Source organism: Bos javanicus, chromosome 24 (genome assembly GCF_032452875.1).
Source record: "Bos javanicus breed banteng chromosome 24, ARS-OSU_banteng_1.0, whole genome shotgun sequence".
Taxonomy (NCBI): domain Eukaryota; kingdom Metazoa; phylum Chordata; class Mammalia; order Artiodactyla; family Bovidae; genus Bos; species Bos javanicus.
This window is the reverse complement of record NC_083891.1, coordinates 25,863,500-25,875,334: the sequence shown is the minus strand read 5'-3', so window position 1 is coordinate 25,875,334 and position 11,835 is coordinate 25,863,500. Positions and strand designations below refer to the sequence as shown.

The following is an 11,835-nucleotide window of genomic DNA, read 5'->3' as shown; positions in this document are numbered from 1 at the left end:
GTTCTCATGTGACAATTAAGACAGCCATTGCTCTGCAATATCCAGGTTCTCCCACACCTCCTCTCCAGAAGGCTCCTGGAGACACTGCTGCCTTACAGATGCTCCACTTGGTTCGGATTGTGGAGCAAGTCATTGAGTTAGGGGTGGAGCCAGGGTTGGGTGTGGGGAAGAGTCATTCCATGGATGAAGAGGACCAGTGTACATCTTAGCACCATGCCCAGAATTCAAGGTGGAAAGAACATTCGCTTGCCACTGGGAGGCTTGTAAATGTAGATCCTTCCATCTCCCATGCCCAGTGAGTCTTCAGCCATTTGTGGTCAGACTTTCCTACTACTAATACATTGCTCAGACTAAGTCATGGGTCGATACTTACATTCTATCCTACTTGACTAATGAGAAAGTTGATCCAATTATTCACATCAACCAATTTCTATCATAAGTATTCTTATTCACTTTTTTTAAACCATTTATGCAAGTAAATATAGGCAGCCCATCTCCTTCTAAGCTCCATGAGGAAGAGCATGACATTTCCAAACCATTGAGGGAGTAACATTTTTAGCCACACACCTATAGTGAAATGACAGCATTCTGGAGAACCTCTGACCCTTAGAGATACCTTTCCTTTCTGGGACAATTTTTAACATCCTTTTGACCATAATCAACATCTTACCAGATAGATCTCTTGTTCCAGACTGCTATTTCTAGCTCCATAGACTTCCTGCCACTCACAATATTTATACTAGACATTGCCAGGTGAAGAGAAGATTACCCTTAGAACACTTCCAAAGGCTTTCCTGCAACAGTCACTATTTTCACAGACTTCAGGGCTACATTCAGTCTTCTATTTGCATGTGTGGGCAGCTTTTTCTCCAGTGTATTCCCTGTGCTCTAATTGGCTCACTATACAGATTCTTGGCTCTGTGCTTGGGAATCGTCACTGACTTTTAACCCACCTCACCTGAAGAACAGCTTTCTGTGTTTCTATTAGTATTTCAGGCTCTGATCTTCACTTTTTAAATTATCACTGAGATTTTAATTGGTGGTTTTGATGGTTTACGTTTAATCTGCCCTAGTGATATTTTACATTTTATTTTACTCCATTTGAAAAGGACAGAACCTTAAAAAGAGAGAAATAATTGGGGAAAGAAGATATTCATTTAGAGAGACAATAGAGACGTCCCTGGACTTTGGCTGGTCACTTAAAGGGAACTGTGATTTACGCAAGGGACCTTAAAATTGTAAGTAAAATCGTAAGTATGTACGTTTTGTTTGTTTGAACGAATGCTTAAATAAAAAATCCTCACTCCTAACATTAGCAGAGTTTCTGTCTCTTAAAAATAGTTCAGAAAATGACTGTTTCCTAACATCCACTGAAATGGAAAGTTTATAATGTTCTACTGTGACCTGAAGGTCTGGCAATGAATGTGGGTCACAGAATCCTCTTTGAATAGTATAAACATTCAGACTCCACTTCCCTTTTCAATATGGGAAGAAGCTGAACAACCTGTAAATAGAGCCTAGGGTGAAAAACCCCTATCCGTTGTACAGCTCTTCACACTTCTGATCATTCTAAATGCCTGCCACTGGAAACCTTCATTAAAGGGGTGAATCTTCCATGCCCCACAGAGAGCTGCCTTTCAGCTGGAAGAGGGTGTGTCCCTAAGTTTTTACCTGCGAGCAATGATGATCCTGTTAAGCATTTCAGGGAGACCAGCCCAAGTTTTTAGGGTGGGGATCTAGACAGGTTATACGTACCTTCAGTCCTGCTCCCAGAGAAGGCAGAAACACCTCAAAGCCTGCATGTAAGAACATCTACTGAGAAATTATTTTTAAGCAGACATCAGCTGAGTGGGGGGAAGAGAAAGAACAGAGAAGAAAAAACAAAACTCCCTCGATCTTGGATGTAAGAGAACCCAGCAGCGATGAACTGGCCCTTCTTCAGAGCAGCTGTGGTGCTGTTCATTTTCCTGGTAAGTGAATCCTGTTAAAAAGTTTCCATCATCGTTCTCATGGTAAACAAGGGAGAACTTTTAGGAAAATGTTATTTTGTGTTATTTCTAACCTAAACTCATTAAAAGTTTATGCTAATGATAAGGTGATTTTTATGGACTAGATTTTTAAATAGTGTTTCTCTCCTTAATTGAAGACTGCAAGATCATATTAGTGCATCAGTGTCAACTCACCATATCACATCTCTGACATCGAAGTCATTACCAAGTCATGCCGGGGAAATACTGAACTTGGGAAAGTCAGATCACTACTTAATAGCCTTCTGTTGTTCAAATTCTCTTTTGCAGGTGGGCTTTGAAAACTAATCTCACAGGTGTATCTTGGTTTTTAATCTAGACATTTTCCCATACTTTTGGTATCTTTGCTGGTAGATTCACTATAGTTTTTAAAATGTAAAAATAGGATCCATATAAATTAAAATCATAGCTGTTTGTAACTGGCTTCACCACCCAGTCTCATCAGTTCTGTATGTGGTTGGGGGTTCATATCACTAATATCAGACGTCCCACACTTCTAAACTGTAATTTTATTTAAAACATTTATTTAATTTCAAAAAGAATGCCAGTATGGGAGATTTATAAATGACATAGTAGGTGAAGGAATGGCTATAATTAAGGAATAAGTATAATTATTATGATAATGGTTCTTACTACTGGAAAGTCAGTAATGACCATGAGACAAAAGTTGTATGTTTGATGATCAGAGAAACTATAACAAAATACTTTATTATTGCAACCCTACGCTTTTTTAGTCTTCTCTCTTTAGAGACGACTTCTAAGTGCAGCACTAGTGAGTTGTATCAACTTCTCTTGTGTTGAAAATTGAAAATTGTAGTCTCTCTCACAATAATGTTAATCTAATACAAAGAGGCAAATGCCAGGTAAATCGTGTCTTCCAATTTGGCAGGATGTAGTGCTGTGGTGAATATGTGTCTCTACTTGCTTCATTTTTGAACTGGATTTTTGGGTGTCTATAGTAACAAGTGAGATCTTTGATTCAACATATGCTGGTTAACTTGAATTCACTTTATTAATTGAGAGGCCATAACCAGTGGATTTATTAATAAATGAGCATCAGTAAGTGGTCACTATATAGTTCCAAACTGCCCTTCAAACATTAGCCTTATTCCAGGGACTTGATACTGAGAATTTCATAATTTGCGACATGGCAGGGATTAATGAGTACCACACAGTATGTCATTTGAACATAGGAGTGTTTGTTAATTATGAAATAAGAAAATACTTTTATTTTTAATTTCATATAAATTTTATCTAATTCAGGTCCATTATAGTGTCAGCTGATTAAAGTTTATTCAGATGCTTATGTATTTTCATTGAATCTATAAGATGCCTTTTTAAATTTTAATGATTATTTCTAATTAATTACATCCTATAAAGTTCCTTTAAGTAGCCATTTGTATCTCATCATTCTTCAGTACAGCATATCATTTTATTAAAACCATATATTTTCATGTAACTTTCTCTCTTTGTAGAGAGATTTCTGGGCCTTTGTCCTTTACTTTCTGAGTCTGGATAGTTTTTGCCTGTTTGCATGTGAATCATTTGCTTGTTTTTTTGCCATATTTTACTTTGGAATCAATCATAAGTTTCTCAGACACATTAGGAAATTATTTCTTGAAGAACTTATTTTATAAAGAATTGAAATCTTTCATTTAAAATATCATAACTTTTTAAAAAAATTTCACTTTCTAAGGTTTAGAAAAATCACGTTATTTCTACTACTGATTTTACCAGATGATCTGGATAAATATCCTTTGGAGTTATCCAATCTATTTTTGCTTTAAAATACTGTTTCTGAATGTGAACCATCACTATAGCAAACTTTTCTGCTACACTTATTCTGAATGTTTGCTTTTGCCAACTAAAAAAAAAGAAAGAAATCTATGTAAAGTCTTTATATTCTCTGCTCAAAATTGGTAAGTGAAAATCTACATTAAGGAGCATATTTGGGCAATTTTGAAAACTTTTAAGACATTTAAACTGATACTATCTTTAATGCAAAGCCACTGAGAGCTGGGCAACCATGTATTACAAGTATGCTGTGTAATCTGCTCAATGTTCCTTTAAGTTTCAAGACTTTGTTCAAATTAGAGGGTTAGATCAGGGAGAATAAAGTGGAAGAAACTTCTTATGGAGGCCAAGCTTGCCACAGGACTATTCCATTATTTAGGCAAGATGCCTGAACAGACACTAGCTTACAGCTGTTATAACATTGCAGGCCAAAGAAATGTTATTAATGCTACATTTATTTTTCTTTCTTTCTTTCTTTTTGTTTCCATGAGATTGGTGTGAATATGGGTGGTTAGCAGGGGCCTAGGGGTGGTTAGAATGAGTTCTACACCAGAAAACAAAGTTAACTTTGTATCAAATATAAAAAATCTTTGTGAGTGGCTATAACTGTGGTATAAGGGATGGCATGGTGACTGTGAAAAAGCAAAGTAGAACCAGTAGAATTTTATAGTTCAATTGGTTTCTAAAACTAACTTTGCAACTTCACCAGGTCCAATCAATCAACTCAAATCAATACAGATATCAAGGCATCTTTTTCTATAAAAGTCAACTTCTGCAGCATACACTCAAAGAACAAATAAACTCATCTTTACTACCAAGAATGATTGATTTCTTCAGTTGATCATACCAGCCTCGCTTCTCCTCTTTCCATGGTTAATACTTCCCTCAAAAAAAAAAACTGCTTCTGACCACCAGATAAACTAATTCCACAGTTTGAACTTAGCTGAAATTATTAAGTATATAAGCAGGTTTTATCTGGAGTATTTCTCAAGCCCAGGGCTAAAATATACGGACTATAGTATATACTTTATTACATAGTTCATCAACTTATGTGAACCAGAATCTTAAATTTCCATAATTGTGTTTATTGATGCCTAAAGCAAGAGAAGAACTAACGAACTAGTACAGACACCACAGAAGAGAAGCAAAGGGAGGGTTCTATGCTTTCTTGTGCTCATATTACAGTGATACATATTACAGATATCAGAATTTCAGTAAAATATTTTCTAGAAGATGGAAGCGGCATTTCTGTTCACCTGTTAATTCAAATGTATAAATTGTATTTAAGCAAAATCATAATGCTCTTAAAAGCTTTGGAATTTCACAGCAGGTTTAAGATCGGCCTGTTCTTTCACTCTTATGAAAATAAAGAGTACAAATCTGTCATCATTTAATTGGTTTGAGTTGCTACAGAATAAAATCATTTACTGTGTCTGATTAAGGCGATAGAAAAACTTAAAGAACTAGGAAATGCTAACTGGATAAATCTGATGACTTGGCTGCTAAAGGACAAAATTCACCTACTTAACAAGGCTTATGAATCTAGAAAAATAACACTGTCTATATTCCCAGAGCACTTTATTTCTGATAACTTTTCACCTACACATTCTTCAAGAACGTTGTTGTTGGCTACCTCCATGTCCTAACAGGCGCTGGCCTGACACTTGAAGCAGGAAGCACACTCGGTAGACTTACTGTGCTCCCCACAGTGAGGGAGCACCCTTCCAGAGCACTGGGTCATGTCACTCTTGCTGGCTATGCCTGGCATGCAATGTCCTCTAATGGACTTAGGCAAGTCAAAGTGGTTTAAATGCCACTGGTTGCTGATCTCAGTTGGTCTACAAGCACAGAGCACAGCCTTGGCTAATAAACAAGCACAGCTTCACAAATCAAGGGCCTGCTGCTCATGAAACTACCTGGCTGTAAGTTATTCGAGGGCAGGTTCTGTGTCTAAGTCACTTCTGTATCCTTCATAGTGCCTTGCACCGGTGTGAGATTGCTCAGTAGACGTCTAATTCACAAAGAAGAGGTAAATAGGGAATACAAGAGGTAAATAGGGAGTTTGGGGGTAGTTTCTATTTTCTCCTCCCTCCACCCGCACACACACTCCAAATAAGCATGAGGGTATTACACATGAAAACAGCCACGATGAATTTTCCTGTTACTTTCATGATGCAGTATACATGTACATTTTATCTAAGGCTTGTCATAATATTTTTAGGGCTTAAATCCTTCAAAAGACTTAATAATAAAGCCTTGGTTTCACACATCTGATATGTATTTGTCAAAGAAATAAATAAGCCAATCGAACAAATAAGAAGAATGACCTATCAACATGCTGTCAACTCCAGCTATGGTCCAAGTAATACAAAGGAAAGACAAAACAGAAGGTTTTTTTTAAAGAATCAATCTATCATATTTTGGCTTTATCTCAGGTTCATTCTTATGATATACATAACAGACACAAAATGTAATGCTTTAAAAACTGTCATGTGACTGTTGAAGATTAACACAATTATTAAATACAAGAAGTTGTCCTTACTACTTATTACTTTCAAGACCATTTTTACTATATGTAAAGAAATGTAAACTTCAATATCAAAAGAAAAAAATGAGCTTAATTAGAATCATTGATATTAGCATGAAATTTTGTGTCTTGTGGCTTTAAAAAATATATATATATATGGATTGGTTCCTAAAATAGAGATGCAGGGAGGGTTCACTGAGGATGTGCTATAAGTGAATTATTCACTGCTTTCTTAGAATATTTTAATTGGAAAGGGCTTTAGTCTCATATACAGAGGAGGAAACTGAGGCGCTGAATGGCTAAGTGACACTCCAACACCCATATCCAGTGGACAAAAGAGCTGAGATGTACTCAGCCTGACCAGTCTTCATACCTAAGTGCATCTCCATCATGGTCTCCACAGAACACATCCCCAACACATCTCATAATCCAAACTAGTCCCCTGGTTTCCCCCAAATAACCTTATCCTTGTTTTAGAGACAAAGTCTAAATTATTCAGGATAGTGCCCTTCAACTTCCCTCTCCAACCAAGTGACTTTCATCTCCAACACATGTCTCCCTCTCCAAAAATATTTCCTTGCACACTATTAGTAATCTAATCCTACTATCACATCTTTCTGGTTTTTTTTTTTTATCACCAAATTCCTTGGGAAAGTGACTATTTTCATGTCCTTTCCCCCTCTATCTTATTCCCCAATTTCTTTCAGTCAGAAAGAACCTGTTCCGTCCAACTGAAAGCATCCTATTCAAAGTCCTAGAAAACCTCAGATTTCTTCAGGAATCACTCTGCTCAGCTATTTCATATCATCTGATATGGTTCACACCCTGTCTGTCTTTCAGTTTTCCCTTCCTTTGACATCCTTGATTTTGCATGACATTTTCTTCCTGTTTTTTCAGCCACTTCTTTTTCTCCTTTTCATTTCTTATTTTTTGTCATTTTGTCAGTTACATAAATGTAGGAATTCCCATGTTTCATTCTTATCCCCAGGCTGTTTCTTGGCTGTATTCCTGAGGGATTTCAAATTCTCCCATGATTTCAACTAAGCAAACTGAGCAGTTATTCCTCCACATATCAGGCCTGAAGCACCAATGTTCATGGCGCTGATGTGTTTTTCAAATAGCTAAGCCTCCTCACCCAGGCCCTTTTCTGGCATCTTAAACTTGCCGTGTTCTAACCTGCTAAATTCTGCTATGCCCTTGCTCCTGATCTGCCTGTTTAAAACTGCCATCGCCTGAAATTCTTCCCTCTCTTGACTCCCACGTCCCATTGGTTCTCAAGCCCTGTCAGTTCCACCCATGCAGTATCTCTCCTTTAATCTTTTCTGGTCTGTTCCCACTGCTGCCCTTCAACTCTGCATCTCCGGCCTAATTTGATGTAAAACATTCGCTGCTGGTGGCCTGTAATCACTGCCTCTTCCCTGCGGTTGGAGTAATCTTTTAAACCCACAATTTTATCATGCCTTTCCCATGATCAAAAAATTTCAATATTTTCCTACTGCACGCAGAGATTTATTGCTAGAATTGAAAAGGTAACTGTATATAACTTAGTCTACCCCTGTCATTTCACAAATGAGAAAACTAAGAGAATTCAGCAAGTACACTGAAAGCTCTCTGACCCTATGAAGTACTTTATTTCATTATTTTGCCTTTGAAAGTCCAAGAATGGCTATTTCAGAGTTTTTTGGTTTTTTTTCTGGACTCTGAGCAAATCACAGTAAGATTATGTTAACAAAACATAATTTTAAGCAGACTTGGCAGTTTTTTAATTACTAATCCAGTTGAGAGCCTGACTCTATGGTGAAACTTGCTTGGTCTTCTGCCTGAGTTGCTATTCATGGGAAAAAGAATGACCCAGCTTCATAAAGTTGGAAGGTTTCTTAGTCATCTGGCATAGTTCTCCAAAGCAAACAGCAAGCACTGACACTTCGGTGTGGTAAGGGAAGCGCAAGACAGATAACAGATGCATACACAATTCTGTAACTACGAAGAAATGGCTCCCAGACAAATAAGATACCCCCACACCCCAGTTCCACACCTACAAAGTAGAGGAAAAAGTGTTCATGCATTCACAGGTAGCAAGAAATACATACCTGCATTATTTCAATTTGGTGCCCAAGAGGGACTCTACAATAACAATTCAGTTACTTGTCCAAAGTAACTTGGACCATTTGGGTCATTTATTTTTCTTTCTCCTCCCACCCCACGCATAGCATTACTGTTAGTGCTGTTATTATTGTATATAAGTACTCCTATTAATAATTCACAAGGATATTATGAGATTAGATTAAAATCAGAATTATTTTGAATTCTCAAAGTTGTAATAATGTCAATTCTTCATAGTATATTTTACTTGGAAATTTACTTGGAATAAGCCATCTTATATTACACATACCACAAACACAAATTTAGGCTGAATTGTTTTGGATTGTGAGTGTGTGCTCGATCACTCAGCCATATCCAACTCTTTGTGACCCAGCCAGGCTCCTCTCTCCATGGGATCTTCCAGGCAAGAATACTGGACTGGGTTGCCATTTCCTCCTCCAGGGGATTTTCCCAACCCAGGGATCAAACCCCTGTCTCCTGACTCTCCTGCATTGGCAGGCAGATGCTTTTATATTTAGCCCTAAATTAATATCCAAACCTCAATTTCTTCATCTGTAAAATGGAAAGAATTATAATATTGACCACATATACTACTGAAGATTGAGTGCATGGATTCCTCTAAACACATTTTCCAATACTTAGTTATCATCCAGTAAATTGTAATGGTGATTAATGATAATGATTAACATTAGATACCATGAGTATATAATTTCTATAATAAAAACATAATCTCTTTATACTACTGATATTAACCATTATGAATTATGGAAATTTTTTTAAAATATGCATTGGAGACTAAAATTTTATTTTAAGGGTAAAATTGAAAGTGACTATAAAAAGTAATTATTATATTTTGAAATTACTATTATTAGTATTTTTTAAAATACAAACTATAATTTTCTTTTATCAGTGGTCCAGATAAAGTCTAATTATGATAAAAGCTTTCATAATTAGCAACTCTGAAAAAAAAAACAGAAGTTAAAATTTTCTTATTTGCTACTGCTGCTGCTAAGTCACTTCAGTCATGTCTGACTCTGTGCGACCCCATATACGGCAGCCCACCAGGCGCCCCCGTCCCTGGGATTCTCCAGGCAAGAACACTGGAGTGGGTTGCCATTTCCTTCTCCAATGCATGAAAGTGAAAAGTGAAAGTGAAGTCACTCAGTCATATCTGACTCTTAGCGACCCCATGGACTGCAGCCTACCAGGCTCCTCCATCCATGGGATTTTTCTGGCAAGAGTACTAGAGTGGGGTGCCATTTTCTTATTTAGGGGTGAATAAAAACTAAGAATTTATACCATCTTTAATTCTAAGTTAAATGTATAAATGTAAACAAATCCTTCAAATCCACACCTAATTTTTAGATATTTTACAATGTCTTAGTATATTGATATAGTAGACTTAATATATAAACGTATGTTTTTAGAAGTGCCTTTGTCTTTAGAAAAAAATAATTTAAATTATATGTATAATTTTACACTATAAATCATATATAAAGATCAAGGCCAGAGCTAAAACTAGGGAGAGTTCTATTTGACTAGTTCATTTGCTTGACAGGGAAATTGTTTAATGCAGGAGAAAAGATTAATGAAAGTTGCTTACACAGCATTTGTCCCTACAGTCTTGTAATTTATTTTCACTGCTGTGGAAGGATGCATTTATATCATCTGTTTTGTTTAGTGCCAGTAATAAAACATCAAATATGAACTCATTTTTACATAAAGAAAATTGTTTTGATTTCAGCACTTTTATTCTCATATTTCAAAGCAAATTAAAGATTTATCATCTTAAGATTTTCAAGAATACTTGAAAATCTTCCATCTAGAACTAGTCTGTGAAAAAGCAAACATTCCCAAGTTTTCCAGATATTTTCTGTGCTATATACTTTCTTTACTTCAGATTTTCTTTTCTATTTCCATCTGTGGCTAGTCAGACCCCAAAACTATAGTCAAATATTTTAGTATCATTACATACTATTGAAATCACTAAATACCATCCAAGTGCTTTCAACTCTTCAGGCATAAGGTTTACTAAGAGATCTTGAGTTCCCAGCCCTCATTCTCCCTGGGTTCTAGTTTCAAATACCCTAGCTCATATGATTACAAGTATCTGTACAGGCTAAGGATGAAAAAGAAGTTAACAATAAAAAGTAATGAAAATAAGAGCAAAACTGAAAGGTAAAAACCAAACACAAAAGAATCCTTAGTATTGTCCTCAGACCTTGAGAGAGAAACCAAATCCACCTGCTAATGACTCACAAGACTGTTTAATTTTTTTTTTAAGCAGTGGGATAACATGCATTGTAGAGCATTCAATTAAAAATTAACTATTATGTTTATCTTATTTTTTATAGGTGGTGCTGGAAGTTAACAGTGACTTTAGAATCCAGGTAATATATAGAAAATTAATTTTTTCCAAATTAAAAGTAAAAAAATAGTTTGGGAGAAGTAATATATTTTCCAATGAAAATTTATGATGTATAAGTAAAGTTAATGTTATGCTAAAATTAATGGATTATCAAAATTACCAATTACTCCAACTAAACATCCTCTCTTTCTGACACTGCCCTGACCTCTAAAATCTCCAGTGGAACGTGAATTATGAATAAAAGTTAATAGATACTATTACTTTGTCCTGCCCACCCCAGGTCAGGGATTATAACACTAAAAATGGCACCATCAAGTGGCACTCCCTCAGGAGGCAAAAGCGCGAGTGGATCAAGTTTGCTGCAGCCTGCCGGGAAGGTGAGGACAACTCAAAGAGGAACCCGATCGCCAAAGTAAGTATCAAACCCAAAGCAAAAAACCAAAAATCAGAATGGACAGAGTTAAATTTTCAAAAAAACCTACCTTTGAAATAAACATTTTATGAGCATATCTCACTGAGAAGTTATGATACAGAACAGAATATAGCTGTTCAGATTAGAAAAATTGAAGCCATCAAAAGTGTAAATTAAGAAATTTATCCACTTGGGTAGACAGTTGAACACTGACTCATAACATTAGTGAAATTAATATACACAATCATGTGTCACCCTAAACTCTAGATGAAAAAATATAGTGATTTAAACAATGAATTTAATGCTCAGCACATTCACAGGAACCATTTAAGTGTGTGCTCTTTCTGTCTCATAATCTTAGAATTGACTTTCTACTTTTAGCTTTCTATGAACATTCACAATGTACCCTCTTTCATATTCTCTTTTCCCTTCATTTTCCCTTATTTTCCTTTAGTAAACACCCAGTCACATGCACATGTGCACATACACACACACGGAAACATCTCCACACACAGATTCACACATACAAACATATATACATACACATACACAGATTTACACAGACATTCCCCCATAAGATTGCTTACAATCATATAATTTTTAA

The 11,835-nt window shown here is 36.0% G+C and overlaps 1 protein-coding gene across 1 annotated transcript in view; it reads left to right on the top strand.

Annotated features, from left to right (window-relative positions):
• The first annotated feature begins 1,455 nt into the window (after positions 1-1,455).
• The window catches only part of DSG1 (desmoglein 1), a 43,751-nt gene continuing 33,371 nt past the window's right edge, over positions 1,456-11,835 (top strand). Inside the window, exons 1-3 of the mRNA XM_061399676.1 lie at positions 1,456-1,970; positions 10,806-10,841; positions 11,100-11,231. Coding sequence (XP_061255660.1) covers positions 1,923-1,970; positions 10,806-10,841; positions 11,100-11,231 — 216 coding nt within the window. The 5' untranslated portion in view covers positions 1,456-1,922. The remainder of the gene's footprint in view (positions 1,971-10,805; positions 10,842-11,099; positions 11,232-11,835) is intronic.